The 20,140-nt window shown below is 38.5% G+C and overlaps 1 protein-coding gene across 2 annotated transcripts; it reads right to left on the bottom strand.

The window, feature by feature from the left end:
• Positions 1 to 12,510: 12,510 nt before the first annotated feature.
• On the bottom strand, positions 12,511 to 13,261 carry LOC118535801 (transcription factor BTF3-like). Of its 2 annotated transcripts, XM_078068219.1 has the most exons (2): positions 12,859 to 13,261; positions 12,511 to 12,801 (listed from the first exon to the last, which is right to left on the bottom strand). In XM_078068219.1, the coding sequence occupies exons 1-2, from the start codon at positions 13,241 to 13,243 to the stop codon at positions 12,755 to 12,757; spliced, it is 432 nt and encodes a 143-aa protein (XP_077924345.1). In that variant the 5' UTR covers positions 13,244 to 13,261; the 3' UTR covers positions 12,511 to 12,754. The 2 variants fall into 2 exon arrangements, with proteins under 2 accessions (XP_077924345.1, XP_035948300.2); XM_036092407.2 differs by having other exon boundaries at positions 12,511 to 13,261.
• Between the last annotated feature and the right edge of the window lie 6,879 nt (positions 13,262 to 20,140).

The raw sequence follows: 20,140 nt of genomic DNA, 5'->3' as shown, positions 1-20,140 counted from the left end.
ATGTAAAACCCTATCTTCAGTTGTGTCATATTTCCTCTTTTAGTTCTTGATTTTGGTCCAGGATCAAAGTCTTCTCCAGCCATTTATTTAATATTTTGACCAGATTTTCAGTGGGGAAAAATGACATCACTGTTAGAAAATATTTACTATTTAGTGCCTAATTATAATGACATATGTTCTTCCCACCTTGCCCTAAAGCCCAACATAGTCAAACATAATTCTTTTTGGGGTGCCTGGGTGGCTCAGTCGTTAAGCATCTGCCTTCGGCTCAGGTCATGATCCCAGGGTCCTGGGATCGAGCCCCGCTTCGGGCTCTCTGCTCAGCGGAAAGCCTGCTTCTCCCTCTCCCACTCCTGCTTGTGTTCCCTCTCTTGCTGTGTCTCCCTCTGTCAAATAAATAAATAAAATCTTAAAAAAAAACACATAATTCTTTTCCCAGAAAATATGATATAACACATATTGTATTACTTTGACGTAATAGCCAATGGAAAATTAGGAAATAATGTATGTAAAAAGTACTTAAAGGAATAAATACTAAAGCCAGTATTAAAATTAAACAACAACAACAACAACAACAACAAAAACACTTTCCAGTTGGGACAAACTTTATTGGCAGTTGTTAAGAATACAAAATAGTTACAAACCCCTCCCCCACATAAGGTCCATGTAACCAGGCCAGTGGAATGGGAACCCTTGACTTGATGGTGGCCACCTTGGGCCCAGCACTCTCTAAAGAACATAAGCAGCTCCTCATAACATGGAGGGAAGGAGAAACACCTGAACAGAGGCTTTGGCTACATCCCATTCCAAGCCATTTGGCTTCTATCCAAAGCACACCCCAATCTTTCAAGAAGAAGGCTTCACAGCTTGGGGTAGGGTTAATAGGGGACTGGGCCAAATCTGTCCCTCTCCAAACCCGGGTGTCTGCCTCAAGCCTCAGTTTCCCCCCTCCCAGTAACTAGCTAGCTTGGATCACCAGTGTCTGTTAGTGGCCTATCCTGACCCAATGTAAGTAGTTACCAGAACATACCATAGTTTAGCCATTGTGGGAGCTGTAGGCCCTCACAGGCTGCTGGAATCGCTGTGGGCCGGCCCTAGCCAGAAAGACATTTTCTAGTCTGTCCAGGCTGCTATAATAAAATACCACAGACTGGGCAGCTTATAAGCAACAGAAATTTGTTTCGCCTAGTTCTGGACAATGGAATTCCAAGATCAGGGCGCCAGCACAGTTGGGATGAGGACACTTTGCCAGGTCACAGCCATCTTGTAGCCTCTCATAGTGGGAAGGGCCCCTCCCAAAGTCCTCATCTACTAATACCATTACCTTTGGGAGTTAGGATTTCAACATATAAATTTGGGGGAAAGAGACACAAACATTCAGATCATAGTAGAACTAAATAGTAAAACCCTTTCAATCTGCAAATTATACAGTAAACTATTTGAGGGATTATCATCTGATTCTGCTTCATGGGTTTGTTTTTTGGAGGGGGGTGTTTTCTGAGGGGAGGATTTTTCACTGGTCAAAGCATGTTGGAATTCATTTTCTAATTTTTCATAAGAATTATAAAAACTCTGAATGGATATATGCCTTTTCTTCTGTTCATGTTTTTGGTATTGGGGAGCTTTATAAGATTCTTACGTCAATGGCACTAACTTCATTCCATATAGCAAAATCTAGATTCTTCAGTGGGTTATTTTTTTTATTATTATTTTTTCTGGTGGTGGGGGAGAAGGGATTGTTTGTTTCCTGATATTTTACCTGTTTTTTTCTTGCAGAATTTCTCCAAAATTTCTCCCTTTGCTTCTTCTGTCCTTCACCATCGAATTGCCACATGCCACTTCTTTCTCGTCTACCAGAACACTCCTTTTTGTTTTATATTATTGTTGGTTTGTTGTATTTAGATGCAGGGTGGACTTACTCCTTTCAGGAGCCACTACTTTCTCCCTTCTCTCCTCACAGTATTTCTCAGCTTGCTTTTTCTTGCCCCAAAGCCTGGCAGTAAGACAGAGAATCACGGATTGCTCACTAACATTTTATGCTTTTGCTTTTAAATTTTCTAGCTATTTTGAGATATGAACATTCTCTATCTTTGAATTTCGTGAAGGCATCATTTTGGGGTAGGTTTTTTTGTTTTGTTTTGTTTTTAAACTTCCTTGTTGTTCTGTAGTACTGGGGGAGGAAGTATTGGGAGACAGGAACCAAAGCAGCTCCTGTTATCTTCAGCTATTCTGAAATCCCAGGAAATTCTTATCAACAGTGTTGAAACAATAGGATATCCTCTAGGAAAAGAAATGAACTTCAACTTCCTACCTCATACCATGTGCAAAAAAATTAATTCAGGGTGGATCATAGACCTAAACATAAAGCCTAAGGCCATGAATCTTCTGGAAGAAACCATAGGATATTATCTTCTTGATCTATGGGGAAAGATTGTTTAAGTATGACATAGAAAGTAACAACTATAACAGAAAAAAATATTAAGACTTCATCAAAATTAAAAGCTTCTCACAAAAGACTCAATTGATAAAAATGATCAAGCAAGCCACAGAATGTGTAAACACATTCATAATATCTCAAACTGAAAAAAAAAATTGTATCTAGACTAGATAAAGAAATCCTAAAACCAAATAATTAAAAAGACAGTTCCATTTTTTAAAATAGACTAACAGATATTTCAAAACAGATATATGAATGTCTGAAAGGCATTTTAAGCAGCACTCAACATCATTAGTTATCAGGGAAATATAAATTGAAACCACAATGAAATACTATAACACAAACATGAGAATTGCTAAAAATAAAACAGGGGTACTACCTTATGCTATGTTGAGGAACAACCAGAACACTCCTACATTGCTGGTAGGAATGTAAAAACAGTACAATCAACTTGAGAAAAGGTTTACCAGTTTCTTACATGATTAAATATACACTTACAATATGACCCAGCTATTGCACCCCTTCACATTTACCCAAGAGAGATGAAAGCATACGACCACAATAACTTGGAAAGGGCTGTTCATAGCAGCTTTATTCATAATGGCCAAAAACTGTAAACAACCCCAATGCCCATCAATGAGACAATGCACACATTTTGGTATGTTCATTCAATGGAAAATTTTTCAACAATAAAAAGAAATGAACTACTGTTAGCGTCAACAGCATAGAAGACTCTCCCAGACATTACATTAAGTGAAAGGTAGACAAAAAAAGTGTACATACTGTATGAGTCCATTGATTTGCAGCTCTAGGATAAGCAAAATTAATCTGTGGTAAACAGCAACAGCAGCAACAACAACAACAACATAACATTGTTTGCCTCTGCTTGTGAGGAGGGGTGGTAGCTCTCTGAGAACAGGTATGGGGGAATTTTCCAGCAATAGGGTTGCTGGGGCCGCTTGGTAGGGCTGTGGTTGCATGGGTGTAAACATTTGTCAAAACTCATGAAATTGTATGCTTTTATGTTTGGGGACTTTCTTCCCCTGAAGAGATAGATGGGAACTGACAATAAGTGTTATGGTGTACAATTTGCACACACAGCTCGTGGGGTGACCGTAAAACACCAAAAATACTTTAATTATGTCTCAAGCATGTTTTTTATGCAGCAAGCTCTTGTGCTAGCATGCATTCTATCGAACGATTACAAGAAAGCTGGTTGGAATAGTGAAAGGAATGTCAGCAGAGACCACCAAACTTGCTGCAACAAAAAGCGATTTCCCTAAAATCTCATTTCATGCTTTCAAGTTGTGACTGCTCAAGTTATCAGATGGAGCTTAGGAGTTACTCACAAAATTGATTCTTTTTACTTACACATCTCTCATCCACGGGGAGAGAACGGGAGGAACTGGGACGGGGCCTAGAATTCCAGTATCCACTTTAGTTTGGTTGGCACTTGCTTGATACTAAATGCTCTAAACTTGTTTCTGATGAACAATGGTGCATAGTACAAAACCCAACCGTAATTGGCAGAGAAAGGCAAGAAAGCCTAAAAGAAAAAAAAAAAAAGAAAGAGCCTAAGGCATTTATATTTTCACTACGCTGCCTAAGCAATTCAGAAAGGAAGGAATGAAGCCAGTATCTTGCTTTGAACAGCCCTATCATATCATCATTTCATGAGAACTTGGCATCATGTTATGAAAAAGCCAATGTCTACAGTCGTAACTTGTTTTAGTAGGTAATAATGTTCATGTATTTTTAAAGATAGAATTGCTCTGTTTCCTATGAATTGACTACTTCTGTTTTGACTACTTCTCTTTTCTCACATAACATAACTTAAGAGGGAAATCTGAGATTGCCCAAGGCCCTGCCGTACCTGAAGGAGGGTAGCTCAGCACAAAAGCAGGTCTTGAACGGCAACAACATGTGGTTGGATCAGTGTCTTAAGTCTGGCTCCCCAGAAGCCGATGCTGAGATCAGGATTCACTTGCAAATGATTCAGTAAGGCAGGATTCTGAGGGGAGAGGGTAAGGAAATGGAGGAGGTGGGTCAGAGAATAATGGGGAAGCCAACCCAAGATGTGACCACAGGCATGAGTCCCACAGCTGGATAAACTGCAGCCTCTTCCCATTGACAACCTGTGACGTAAGTTATACCTCAGAGATAGTCCAACCCCTGAGGTAAGGAAGTAAGAGGTGAGGAAGCCAGGCTTTCATACTCTTTCACCCGACAGTCATGGTCGGACTGCAGGCAGGGACCTGAGTAGTAAACTTCCAGGCACTTCTGCTCCCTGCCTCTGCGGGCACCTCAGTCCCAGTGGCCCCAGGGCAGTTCTCTGAAGAGGAGCCATGGCCAAAGCACATCTCAGGGCGTGCGGCCACCCCTCGGAGAAAATACGAAAGGGTATCCAAGGAGTCTGGGTGGAGCCTCAACGTTACCCACGAAATCCAGGATATTTTCTACAAAGACTGGCCAGGACAAGTGGTGACTAAGATGGGTGTGCAACTTCTTTTATTCTTAAGGAGTACTTCCAGCATTTACCGCACAGAAAAAAAGAATATATTTTATATATGTACATGTGTGTAAATTTAAGTACATCTAGATCTACTTTATTTTTTTTTCTTTTTAATGATTGGAAAGGGATGCCTGGTGGCTCAGTGGGGTAAGCGTCTGCCTTCGGCTCAGGTCGTGATCCCAGAGTCCTGGGATCGAGTCTCGCATCGGGCTCCCTGCTCAGTGGGGAGCATGCTTCTCCCTCTGCCACTCCTCCTGCTTGTGCGCTCTCTTAAATAAATAAAATCTTAAAAAAAAAAAAAAAAAAAAAACGACGGGAAAGCATTCTATTACATGTATTGATTAAATTTATTTTCCAATTCACCACTGACGGACGTTTCTGTTTATCATTTTAATTACTTTTTAAAAATAAACTATGTTCCACAAATACCTTTTATATGTGCATTTGAAAACGTCTCCACATACATGCACAGGAAAAATTGCTAATAATGACTACTTGCAACTTTTTTTCAGCGATACTGACGTAGACATATCAAATTGTTGGTGCCCTTTTTCGGTCTCAAGAAAAAATTCTTATGGTAAATTTAAAAACTTAAGCACTAGAGATTAAATTAAAGGTCTTTGTGTGTTTTGAAAACGTCTTTGAATGGCAATATCGTTAGCACGATCATCCCATAATAACTAAAAGTGGGCCTTGATTAAATTTTCATCTTTTAATCTCTCACTGCTTCTTATTTCATAGTGTTTAAAAAAACCTAAGGTGTGGTAGGCAAGGCTAAGCCCAAAGAACTCAGCACTAAGTCTGATTTGGATCAAATGAAGCAAGTCTCTCTACCTTGGTCACGACGGAGCTGTTGGCTAATCATTATGGAAGGCAGCCAGCCTTCAAGATATAATCAGTCCTTTATGGGAATTTTCATAGATTGATTATGTCCCCAGGTTAGTGGCAATTTTTTTTTTTTTTAACAAACATATGAAACTGCTAAACACAAATGTTCTTGCTCTGGGTGTATCAAAAGCTTTTAAAAGGTGTGTTCCTCTTGAACAGTATTAGACTCAGCTATTTCACTTACAGTAATTTTTTTTCTAAGGAAATAAGTATTAAGTAGGCAAAGATGTACTTACAGGAATGTTCATCCTGACATTGTTTATAACAATGAAAAAAAGAAATAAGTGTCCATTATTAATTATTATTAAATATTAATGATTAAATAAAGATGCAACCAGGCAATGCAAAATAAAAAAAACCTGCTAATAGTGAGATTGCTGAATGAAAGGGAACATACACTTTTATTTTTGAAGCTATTGCCCAAATGTCCACCAGAAATACTGCAAACCCTTTCACATCCCATCAACAACGTATTAAGAAAACCCGTTGACCAACATCCTCACCAAGATTCCTGATTAGATAGATCATCAATCTCCATAATTTTTGGTTTCTGAAATTTTTTAAAAGGTAAATTATTGTTTTAATTTACATTTATTAATGGAGTGGTTGGACATTTTTCTATATGTTTATCAGCCATTTGTCTTTCTTTTCCTTTGAAATGTTTCATCATATCCTTTGATCACTTTCTATTAGTTTTCAATCTCTCATTGATTATGCGTATTTATAGACTTTTTATTTTGCTCAACTCTTCTGTATTCTCTACAAATAAACCACTTTGATCTCTGTAATTTCATAATATCTTTTTCATTTCTGATACCTACTCAATACTTAACTGCCTCAAAAATTTTCTGGATATTTTCATAAGTTTATGTTTCTAGAGAAAAACTTGGTATTATTTTGAGATTTTATCTATGCAAGCTTGTCCCCATCTTAATTATATTTTTTAATCATAGGTTAATTTATGGATAATTGTCATGTTTAACATACCAGATTTTCCTTTTGAAGAGCACTGTGTCTCTGCATTTACTGAAGTATTTTTCAATTTTATAACTCTCAGTAGAGTTTTAAAGTTTTATTCATAGCCATGCCCATTCGTGTGAAATATGTACCAATGTATAATCATTTGATTTGCCTTTCAGAATAAGATATTTTCTTTTTTTACTGAAGTATAATTAACATTCAGTGTTATATTAGTTTCAGGTGTACAATATAGTGATTCAACAACTCTACACATTACTTAGTGCTCATCATGATAAGTGTACTCTTAATCCCCTTCACCTATTTCCCCCACCCCCTACCCACCTCCCCTCTGTTAACCTCCTGTTCTCTGCTCTTTCGTCTTTTTTTGTTGTTGTTGATTTGTTTTGTTTCTTAAATTCCACATATGAGTGAAATCATATGGTATGTGTCTTTCTGTGACTGACTTATTTCACTTAGCATTATACCCTCTAGGTCTACGCATGTTGTTGCATATGGCAAGATTTCATTATTTTTATGGCTGAGTAATATTCCATTGTATATATATTCCACATCTTCTTTATCCATTCATCTATGAACGGACAGTTGGATTGCTTACATATCTTGGCTATTGTAAATAATACTGCAATAAATGTAAGGGTGTATATACTGGTTTGAATTAGTGTTTTCATTTTCTTTGGATAAATACCCAGCAGTGGAATTACTGGATCATATGATAATTCTATTTTTAAATTTGAGAAACCTCCATACTGCTTTCCATAGTGGCTACACCAATTTGCATTCCTACTACAGTGCACAGGGTTCCTTTTTCTCCACATCTTCACCAATACTTGCTATCTCTTGTTTTGTTTTTTTTTTTTTTTATTTTAGCCATTCTGACAGATGTAAAGTGATATTTCATTGTGGTTTTAATTTTCATTTCCCTGATAATTAGTGATGTTGGGCTTCTTTTCATGTGTCCAGTAAGGAAGAAGTAAAACTTACTCTTTGCAGATGATATGATAGTGTATATATAGAAAACCCTAAAGGGGCGCCTGGGTGGCTCAGTTGTTAAGTGTCTGCCTTTGGCTCAGGTCATGATCCTAGGGTCCTGGGATCGAGCCCCACAACAGGCTCCTTGCTCAGCGGGGAGTCTGCTTCTCCCTCTCCCACTCCCCCTGCTTGTGTTCCCTCTCTTGCTGTCTCTCTCTCTGTCAAATAAATAAATAAAAACCTTAAAAAAAGAACCCTAAAGACTCCACCAAAAAACTATTAGAACTGATAAATTCATTAAAGTTGTAGGACACAAAATTAATATACAGAAATCTGTTGCATTTCTATGCACTAATAATGAAGTAAGTAGAAAGAGAAATTAAGAAAACAATCCCATTTATAATTGCACCAAAAGAATAAAATACCTAAGAATAAATGTAACCAAGGAGCTGTAAGACCTGTACTCTGAAAATTATAAAATGTTGATAAAAGAAACTGGAGATGACACAAATAGAAAGATATTCCATGCTCATGAATTGGAAGAACAGATATTGTTAAAATATCCACACCATCCAAAGCAATCTACAGATTTAATGCAATCCCTATCAAAATACTAACATTTTTCACAAAACTAGAACAAATAATCCTAAAAATTGTATGGAACCACAAAGGACCCTGAATAGCCAAAGCAGCCTTGAAAAAGAACAAAGCCAGGAGTATCACAATTCCAGATTTCAAGATATACTACAAAGGTGGAGTAATCGAACCAGGATGATACTGGCACAAAAATAGACATATAGATCAATGGGACAAAATAGAGAATAGAAAGCCACGCTTATATGGTCATTAATCTACCACAAAGGAGGCAAGAGCATACAATGGGGAAAAGACAGTCTCTTCAGTAAATGGTGTTAGGAAAACTGGACAACAACATAAAGAATGAAACCAGACCACTTTCTTACACCATACACAAAAATAAGCTCAAAATGAATTAAAGACCCATGAGACCTAAAACCATAGAACTCCTAGAGGAAAACATAAGCAGTAATTTCTCTGATATCAGCCATAGAAACATTTTTCTAGGTATGTTTCCTCAGGCAAGGGAAACAAAAGTAAAATTAAACTATTGGGAGTACACCAAAATAAAAAACTTTTGCACAGCGAAGGAAACCATCAACAAAACTAAAAGGCAACCTACCGAATGGGAGAAGATATTTGCAAATGATATATGCAACAAGGGGTTAATATCTAAAATATATGAAGGACTTATAAAACTCAACATCAAAAACCCCACTAATAATCCAATTAAAAATGGTCAGTAGGACCTGAATAGACATTGTTAATTTCTCTGAGTGTAAATGACAACACTTCTTCTTAACTTTGGCAATATCTACAAAGGTTTTTGTATTTTGTTTTTTGTTTGTTTTGGTTTTTTTGGCCATGCCAGCTAAGACCAAAAAAAAAAAAAAACCCAACACTTTTCATCTCACATATACCACCTCAGTAATGTAGAAAAGAAATGATTGGAAGATTCCACCCTAACAATCCCATTGTGCCATCAGCACTGAGTTATAGCTCAGTCGTCGTTCAACATTTCAATCATAATTTATTTAAGATAATAACGGGTATTCGTGTATTTACTAAAAAAATGAGTTTACTTGTCATTTCCTATGAATTGACTTCCTTTGTTCTCTGTTATTAAAACATCAAACAGTCAACGATTATGTAAATCCTTGCTCATTTTAAGCAGGAGTACTATATTGTAGAGATTCATAAAGCAGCTAATGAATGTTTATAACGGCATACAGTTAGTTGGTAAAAGATTTGTTAAGGTGGTCCACAAGAAATTTAAGAGAGACGATTCAGATAGGAGCTATCAATCATCTCACTCTGTTCTCTTTTTGGGGACATGCCCCTCCTCTTTCTATTGTGAACATGGCCTTTTCATCTGAAAGTCCTAACTTCTTTTTTTTTCCTGTAATTTATTCCTTCAGTTCATTTTTATTAAGAACCTAGTATATGCCAAGCACTATTGGAAACATAACAAAATAGATATGTTTTCTTCCTTCAAGTTACTCAGTGTAATGAGGGAAACAAACAGGGAATTAATATTTAAATATGTTGTGGTGTAATTAATCCTATACACAATACTATGAAAGCAGTTAGGGGGACAGAGCAAGGAGGGATGTAGGAATGTAAATTGGTGCAGCCACTGTGAAAAACAGTGTGGAGGCTCCTCAAAAAATTTAAAAAAGAACTACCATATGATCTGGTAATTCTGCCGCAGGTATATATCTGAAAGAAATAAAATCACTATCTCAAAGAGATACTGGCACCCCACGTTCACTGCAGTTTTTTTCATAATAGCCAAGACATAGAAACAACCTAAGTGCCCATCAATGGATGAATGGAGAAAGAAAATATGGTAAATGCATACACACACGTGCACACACACAATGGAGTATTATTTAACCATAAAAAGAACAGGAGAAAAAAAAAGAGAGAAGGAACCCCTGCTTTTTGTGATAACATGGATAAGCCATGGGGGCATTATACTAGGTGAAGTAAGTCAGACAGACAGAAAGACAAATCCTGTAAAAGCTCACTTAGTTGGGGAATCTAAAAAAGTCAAACCAGTAGACAGAGTACATTGGTGGATACCAGGGGCTGGGGGTGGAGGGGGAGCTGTTAGTTAAAGGTACAAATTTCCAGTTATAAGATGAATAAGTTCTGAGGATCCAATGTATAAAATGGTGACTATAGTTAATAATACTGTATTCTGTACTCGAAAGTCCCTAAGAGAGCAAATCTTAAAAGTTCTCAACACACAATAAAACTAGATGAGGTGTTGGAGGTGATAACTAAACTGATTGTGGTAATAATTTTATAATATATACTTGCATCAAATGATCATGTTGTACATCTTAAACTTACACAATGTTATATGTCAATTATATTTCAATAAAGCTTGGGGAAAAGAAGAAAAAGAAGGCTTTCCAGGAGAAGTCATGCTTGCGAATGAGTGGGTGCTATCCAGAGGAAAGGAAAAGCATCTTTACAGGCAGAAGAGGCAAAGGCCCAGAAAACGAGGGGCAACACACAATCATGAGTAGCTGGACATAGTACAAGGTAGAAAATGTGAAGTTATGGGGCTGGACAGAGACATACCAAATTTTTATTTTGAAAAGATCACATTTTGCCAATTAAAAACCAAACAAACATGAACAATATTCAGCTATCCAGTGTAAACATGACTCTCAAAAATCTACTGAGGAAGGAGATTCAGATTTCTATATATTGGTGTTTTGTCTCTGCAAGATAAGCCATGTGTATGGTCACTGCATTTCTGTAAGAAATGGATTACAGAGACTACAGTGCATTTTTCATGGACTTACTTTTTCATAAAATACATGTGAGCCTAGGGATGCTTAAGATTGAGAGAAATGGGGCGCCTGGGTGGCTCAGTTGTTAAGCGTCTGCCTTTGGCTCAGGTCATGATCCCAGGGTTCCGATCGAGCCCCGCAGCGGGCTCCCTGCTCAGCGGGAAGCCTGCTTCTCCCTCTCCCATTCCCGCTGTTTGTGTTCCCTTTCTTGCTGTGTCTCTCTCTGTCAAATGAATAAATAAAATCTTAAAAAAAAAAAAAAAAAGACTGAGAGAAATGTTGGGCAAGGGGCACCTGGGTGGCTTGGTCGGTTAAGCAGCTGCCTTCAGCTCAGGTCATGATCCCGGGGTCCTGGGATCGAGTCCCTCATGGGGCTCTCTGCTCAGCAGGGAGTCTGCTTCTCCCTCTACCCTTCCCCCTGCTCATGATCTCTCTCTCTCTCTCCCTCTCTCAAATAAATAAATTTTAAAAATCTTAAAAAAAAAAAAAGAAATGTTGGGCAAAATCATCCACCCTAACTTGAATATTGGTCCCTAGAGCTATTTCCGTTTTTTTTTTTTTTTTTTTTTTGGTTATTGGAATGAGGGTACAAAATGTGCTCATGTTTAAGATCTATGCCCTGGGAGCTTGTTCCTTCTCTTTTGAGTGCTCATAGTCAATCAGCTGAGGCAAAGCATCTGACAAGAAACTGCTGCCATACTCCATCAACGCCGCTCCTGATTACAAGCTTTCTTGGCAGTGCCCTTTTCCCTAGAAGGCACACCCAAGCTGCACGGTGACTCACTGGAGGGCTAGCTGGAGCTCCTCTAACACGACAACTAACGTGACACAAGTAAAAGGGTAGCAGGAAATGTGGCAGAAATGGATATTTTTGAGCTGTTGAAGTCTATCTACATCACCTATTTAATCCACTCCAAATGTTTGGTGAGTTCCACAAGCTGACCCAACAGGGAACAGTATTGTGGATTCTCCTGGGTGATTGATAGCTGTGGCTACAAATCTTCCTTTTTACATTGCCTTGGGACATTTTCTCCCGAAGTGATAACTACCTGGGAGGCATTACCAGAAATCTTTGCCACCAGGTACATGAAGTACAATTTTGGATCAGAGCATAAGAAACTGAGATGACATTGGGGCGCCTGGGTGGCTCAGTGGGTTAAGTGTGTGCCTTTGGCTCAGGGTCATGATCCCAGGGTCCTGGGATCGAGCCCCGAATCAGGCTCCCTGCCCAGTGGAGAGTCTGCTTCTTCCTGTGCCCCTCCTCCCCGTTCATGTGCTCTCTCTCTCTCTCATTCTATCTCAAATAAATAAATAAAACTTTTTTTTTTCCCTAGGCAAAGAACTTTATTAACCTTGTTTCAAACTTTATTCCCAGGCTTCTTCAGCTTAATTAGCTGCAAAGAATGAATTGTGTATAAGCAAAAACTGAAAAGAGCTGCAGTGTCCAAGGGGCTTGGGCTTAAAAATATTAGAGATCTAGATTTTATCAGATCCATGAACAAAATTTTAAAAAGCAGTCATAATATAAAATAGCAGCTCCCAGTAACTTCTTCAAGTTTTATCTTCTTCAGAAGCTGACTCAATTCAGTTCGCTTCATTCTTGGAAGCTTCATCAAAATTCTCCACAAGATCTGGAACTTCATCATCATCTTCCTCTCCGGTAGCAAGTGGTGCTTTTCCATCCACAGATTGTTTGGGCAGAGCTTCAGCCAGTCTTCTTAAACTAGTCAGACTGTCTGCACGGAGTTGGTTTAAGATACTGGGTGGCATTTCTGTCAGCTGCTTTGTCTCGGCGTGGCCTGGAATGGTGGAAGTGTTCGCTGCCAGCCACGCCTGAACTTTGGGGTTGTTAAAGTGGATCACTGGTCCTTGGTTTGTGAACATATTCCCTTCTTCAATACCAGAGATATTGTTTACCTCTAACTTCTTTAAGGAGAACTGAAGTTTTTTATCATCTGCTGTAGCCGTTCTATGAACCACCTCCTTCTTTCGGCGAGCAGTTCCTTTCCCACCAGTACGCACTTGTGCTTGCAGTTTGGCGAGTTTCTCCTGGTTCATGATAGTTTCTTTCATCTTGTTGGAGCGGAAATGGGACCGCATGGGGGAATAGGGTTGGTGCTCAGGGGGTCTCGGGCGGACCAGCTGAGATTAGGTGCACACATGCGGGGATGCAAGATGACAGCTAGAGGGAGGCCGGAAGTGATCAATATATAAATCTTTTTAAAAAGAAAGGAAGAAAGAAACTGAGATGATGAATGATAGTCCTGACTTACTTAAAATGTTGCAGCAGTTTATTTAGGTCACTGAGGACACCGTGACCATGGAATCTCTGCTTTCAAGACTGGCTCCAGAATATATGAGCGGAAAATTTACACACAAAGGAATGAAAGTAGTAAATAAATACATAGATAAATGTCCATTTTCATTAACAATTAAAATAATATAAATTAGGGGGCAACTTGGTGGCTCAGTGGATTAAGCATCTGCCTTGGCTCGGGTCATGATCTCAGGGTCCTGGGACTGAGTCTCCCGTCAGGCTCCCTGCTCAGCAGGGAGTCTGCTTCTCTCTTTCCCTCTGTCCTCCCCCACGCACTCTCTCTCTCTAAAAAAATAAATAAAACAAAGCAATTTTTTTAGAAACTGTATTAGGAAAAATGAAAATTATCTTCACTATGATCTAGTAACTTTTCTCCTGGAAATTTATTTTTGAAAAAGCAAAAGCTTTATGAATGAAGCTGCTAATCCTAACAGTACCCATTAGAGCAAAATCTTACCAAAAACTTACATGTCTGACTCCATAGGAGTGTTCAAATAAATTATGGCTCATCAGTTAGGTAAAATATTATACAGACGGAAATAATAATTATAAACTTATAGAATAAGGAAACATGCATTACTTGGTTACAATTATATGTCATATTTATGCATAAACATTTGTGAATATTCATGAATAAATGATGAAAATAAAAATTTAGTTAGGATACTTTGATTTATTGATAAAATTATTTTTAAATAAAACTGTATTTTGTTGTTTTACATTATATTTTAGAGATAAATGAGAATTGATAGCCTTTTGATTTCTATTTTTATGTGTTAGGTTCAAAATTTTCAGTCTCCTTCTCTTATGCAGTTGGTGAGGGGTGGGGGAAAGAATCTCAATTGTGATATGGCCATGAAGGACCCATGTGTGTATACATGGCCAGATACTTCAAATGGAGTAAAGCCTGAAAACGTAGGAAGGAAAAATTATATTCTCTTTACCTGCCAAATATAAGTCACAAAGAGTGCCTGAGGTCTTACTAGATTATCTGTGTCCTTCTTTTATGCCACAACACATACACTGAAAAAAAAAAAGTTCTCCCACCTGCCCAAATCGAAATGATATAAGTAAACTGTTTGTCAGTAGACAGAGTGTGTACAACCTGTTCTCCCTTTCCCTGATTTGCTGACAATGAGTCAACTTAGACAAATATGGAGGTCTTCATAAGAGCCTCGAAGAGACCATAAGCTTTCCATATTGCTCCTGATGGTTTCAACAAAGCCCTCTAAGATATGGACCTCATACTTGTGACTTTATGAATTCTGATTTGACAGTATGCACATAACTAGCTTTTCATGTGGTGGGACCTTGAGAAAAGTATTTTCAGAGCATTGAGGGTATCATTCCTGACCAAATGAAGCACTAAAAAAAAAAAATGTGTTAAATGAGAATATTTTCAGAATTTTGAGCAATAAAGTAATGAAACCTTTTTGGTCAAGGTCATGGGGCACCTGGGTGGTGCAGTAGGTTAAGCATGGGACCCTGGTTTCCGCTCAGGTCATGATCTCGGGGTCCTGAGATGGAGCCCTGGGTTGGGCTCTGTGCTCAGCGGGGAGTCCGCTTGGATTCTCTCTCCCTCTTCCCTCCACCCCTCTCCCCACCCCTCAAATAAATAAATAAATCTTTAAAAAAAAAAAAAAGAATTATAGTGTCTGTATTATTTGGAGAATAATACAGGCATTTTATTACAAGCTTTTATATACAAATGCCAGTCTTTTTTAGGGGCTTAAGGTATACAAAAGCAAATGTCATTGACTATAACAGATGACTTAGTCAATCTGGAAGCTATTCTTAATCAGTATTAATATGATGATTTTTTTTTTAAAGATTTTATTTATTTATTTGACAGAGAGAGACATAGTGAGAGAGGGAACACAAGCAGGGGGAGTGGGAGAGGGAGAAGCAGGCTTCCCGCCGAGCAGGGAGCCTGATGCGGGGCTCAATCCCAGGTTCCTGAGATCATGACCTGAGCCGAAGGCAGATGTTTAACGACTGAGCCACCCAGGCGCCCCTATGATGACTTAATATTACATATGGCCAAACATAAAAGGTCTTAATGTCTTTAAAAAATCAGTGCTTCGTTTTTTTTTTAAGATTTTATTTATTTATTTGTCAGAGAGAGAGCACAAGCAGGGTTAGCAACAGGCAGAGGGAGAGGCAGCCTCCTCACTGAGCAGGACCCAGGGATGATGACCTGAACCAAAGACAGACGCTCAACCAACTGAGCTACTCAGGCATCCCTAAAAAAAATCAGTGCTTCTATTTTAGAGGCACCAGAGTGAAGAAAAGTGTCTTAAGTAATACAGTTTTTCTTATGAAAAAATCTGAACAACCTTTCAAAAAATATAATGCCCCTTAATATAAACGAGAAAATAATTTACGATGGCCAACTTAGACAGCAAGGAGGCAATCTAGATATTGGCCACAAACTGAGGCTCAACATTTTGCAACTAAGAAAAAGACTGAGAATGCCACATGTCTGCTTGTCTCAAACTGCCCATGCTTTATCAGATGAGAACATTTTAGTACTCTGGAGAGTACTTCTTCTCTCGTTAATCCACATAAATGCTGAGCTTTAACTGGGAGCTCATTCCTTTAATTCTTGGGACCTTTGAGCACTCTAATTTTGACATTTGCAAGATGGAAAGTTCCAGCAATGAAATGACTATGGGCTAATGAACCATGACTCACCCAGGCTTACAGCATAGCTCTGTGGCTCCAGTCAGTGCTGAAACTAAAAATTGGAAGCTGATATGGTGGTAGCCACAGCCCCTGATCCAGGCTTATCCTGTTTATTATGAAGAATGCCCCTGGATTATTCTCCCAAACTGGGGAGGATAATGCCACTGTCTGCCAGGATTCCTTTAACTAGCTTGTAGTTAGTTAATGGATTACAAAAAAAAAAAAAATATGGTACTATTCATTCTTATTCTTAATAATATGGGAACTTGACAAATCCCCCCAAAATGGGAATAATAAAGAAGATATTAATGAGTCATCATCTTATCATCTTACTGGTAATCCTCTTGCATCCAGCTTTTAGATGTATGCCTGTATGCTCCTTCTCACCTGTCTTAAGCTTTAGAAGAGTTTAATTACTGTGGAGTTTGAAGTACTGAAATGCGACTAAAGACATAAATGTTTTCTCTCTATGAGATCTAACCATATGTTTTTTCTTTAATTTGGTAACAATAGAAATGAAATAAAATGAGTTTTTCCATTTAATCGGGGTTTTTTTCACCATTTAAATGACTGTGTGTTATTTAACTTTTCCCCTCTATTTTCCTACACACCCTCTTCTCTAATTTAACTTTACCTAATTAGGGAGTGATTGCAACAAAATGCTTAATTTCTCTGTATCACAATTTCCTTTTGAAGCAAAGATAATCATAAAACTATGTACTTCTGCTGCAACAACAATTACAAATATTAATGAAGAAATGTATGTAAATCCTTGAAAACAAATCCCAAAGTTCTTCACCCAAGATAAGATAGCATATTATTCTTACAAAAGCACACCAAAATGCATTGGCTGCATGCTCTTATAACAGTTGTTATGCTTTGGGATGCAAGTAATCGAAAAGTATCAGGTCTAGTCAACCCAGGTTATTTATTAATTCATGCACTGAAGGCCCAGAAGGATAAACTTGAGGGATGATTTGGTCAAGGTTCACGCCCTACTTCTTTGTGATTGATTCTCTAGGTTCTGTCCTCCACATGCTGGCTTTATCCTCAGCATCCCCTCCTATATGGAAGAGTATAGCACTCCTGGGTGTATTCTACCTTGTTCACGTGCAGGGTGAAAGAAGGCATCTCTTCTCATAGGCATCAAAAAGAAAGTTCTGAGTTCAATTCCAATTGGTTTCTTCTTCGTGACATGTTTGCTTCTGATCCAATGCCGGGAGCCGTGTGTGGATTAGTTTCTGTCCGGATTCCGTAGCCATCCGAGAAAGTGTACTGTGGCCGAGGGATAAGGGATTGTTCTGAGTGCCTCAGAACAACCAGGGCTCACCCCGAGAGTTGGAGAGAGAATGACACAACTCAAATCACACTACAGCCGCACGATAAAGGAAGGGCAAGGTGGATACTGAAACAGCAAACGACTCTCTGCTATAACTCGGTTATAGCCATCAGTTCACATAAGTCACCTGAGTAAAAGGACTACTTAAGTCCGAAATCTGCTGTACCTACAGGGTAGCCCACTGATGTCACCAGATGGGAGATTAAGTAATAGCGTTACTCATGTTCTTGCTCTACTCTTCTATTAAGAAAGAAAAAAAAAAGGATTCAGGGAAATTCTATTAACCGAAAGCTGACCCATGTATTTTATATCATTCCTTTCATGCTACCTGTGAAATATTTAAATTTAAATCTTCTGTATCACAATAAATGACTCAGATAAATTTTGACAAACTTCGAAATATTTGCTACTCCCACTAATTTGGGAAAGAACTGTCGAGGCCTTAAGTGTGGAGTGTGTGAGGCAGCCTTCACAAAGCCAACTCAAATCGATAGAACATGTAAGTAAAAGCAATGTGCTTTCTAGGCAAACATCGTACCAAGATAAACCACCTGGTCCCTGCCTTCAAACAAGATCGCTGCCCTCAGCCTCTGTTACATAGAAAGTCTGGAATTGTGCCAGGCTGGGGCAGAGGCACGACACTAAATGCTTTAGCTACATTATCACAGACATGAGTCTTAAAAGAGAAGGCTTGAGAAGTTGGCCCAGATCAAGGGAACGTCACAGTCCCAGGAAATGATGAAGATGGACAAAGAGGGGCAGCCATGTACAGTTAGCTAGGAAATCTGGAGGGAAGAAGGGAGTCACTCAAAGATAAGTGGAAATGCCTTCCCAGTTGGTCAGGAGTGTTTGCAGTTTTCTCATGTATCATGAGATACATGAGAGTGTCATGTATCATGAGATACATGAGAGTGTCATGTATCGTGTCCAAAAATGGAGGGACCCGGTATTCTATAGTCTATATTTAAAGAGATAGACTTTAAAGATTATTTCTAAATTTAAAATTATTTCTTTCTCAAATGATACAAGTTTCATATATCCTAAGGGTTCTTACTGTGCTTGGATATTCATTTAATCTGAGCCCAACATATTTCTAATTTATATTATAAAAGGGTCTCTAAGAACTCAAATGTCCTTAGACTACTCAAGCGTGTAGATACAAATGGGGCACAGTAACATTAATACTGAAATTTGACTAAGTATTTGCAGCCATTTACTATGAGATTTCAGTCGAAGTCGTCCCACGTTTGATGGGGAGTCTCCAGGAGAGTTTCATACATGTTCTCCTCCTTCCTCTAACACACTGGTGTCTGTTAATGCAAAGCCACATACGGATGATGGCTTGCTTGCCAATGTTACCAGCATCCTTGTGGAAAATATCACTCTTCCAGGGTTAATGACATCCATTACATACAGTCTTTCTTGTGCCAGATCTATTGTGGAAAAGTTTGGTACCATTACTTTGTACAGAAAGCACAAGCCCCAGACTCAAACAGCCTGGCGTTCAAATCCAACAAACAAAGAAGAGGACTGTTATTTCATGGAGAAGAAGGAGGAAATTGGAAGGGTTTGTTTTGAAGGAAAGTGCATTGAAGAGTTCAGGGTGATGAGGGTTTCTCCATGGCTGAGTTGTAAGGTAGTCAATTTCATGTAGGAGATGCAATGTACATCTTTTTCTTTGGGGGCTTGTAATTGATGATTATTTCCTGTTGAGGATTCTTCTGTTGGGGATGTAGCTGACATCTCTGTAGGAGCCTGTAATTGACAAGTCTTTCAGTAATTGATGTTAAGTGGTAGGGCTCCCCTTTCTAGCCTCCCCACTCTATTTTGGTGAGGTTTCCCTTTATTAATTTTCACAATATATTTGGATCTGTTTTGTTTTGACAAGGAGAATAGAATTTGTAAGATGTTAGAATTTACCATAATAACAGATAGTATTTATTATTTGCCTACTGTGTGTCAGGAACTTTATGTACCCTGTATTTAATCCTTATAACTGCAAGGTAGGTAATATTTTACTACCTGCTAGCTGTGCGAGAGTTGGTGAATTGCATAACTCCCTGCACCTCTTCTGTCTCATCTATAAATTGCAAACAATATTGATGAAATGATACCTTACAATCAAAGTGTTTAGTACAATGTATGGCACTTAGCAATTACTGATAATTAGCTACCATTCCACTAAGAACCAGGGAAGATATTCCTTTGACGATAGGGCTGGGTCACAAATAAGATACCACATTTATCTCCTCATTTGCTCTTCTTAACTCTAGCTCCTTAAGTTACCTTGTGTATAATAATTTCTTGAGGAATGTACGGTTTCCAGACATTCTCAGATATATCATGCTTTCTGCTTAAGAGATTGAACCAGTCTTTATAAATAAAGCCTAGAGTTTTAAATTCTCGAAAACCACAAATAGAAAAATCAAGGTTATTTTAAAATTTCTGTTTGTGGCTCAGTTGGTTAAGCATCTGCCTTCGGCTCGGGTCAGGATCCCGGGGTCCTGGGATCGAGCCCCGCATCGGGCTCCCCCTGCTGTGCGGGGAGCCTGATTCTCCCTCTCCCTCTGCCTGCCACTCCCCCTGCTTGTGCTCTCTCTCTCTGTCAAATAAATAAAATCTTTTAAAA

The sequence above is a fragment of the Halichoerus grypus genome, chromosome 3 (genome assembly GCF_964656455.1).
Source record: "Halichoerus grypus chromosome 3, mHalGry1.hap1.1, whole genome shotgun sequence".
Classification (NCBI taxonomy): Eukaryota; Metazoa; Chordata; class Mammalia; order Carnivora; family Phocidae; genus Halichoerus; species Halichoerus grypus.
This window is presented reverse-complemented; position numbering and strand designations above follow the sequence as displayed.

What these genes read in the sequence shown, in the direction of transcription:
- LOC118535801 (XM_036092407.2), bottom strand. Translation starts at nt 13,243, where the DNA reads ATGAAAGAAACTATCATGAACCAGGAGAAACTCGCCAAACTGCAAGCA.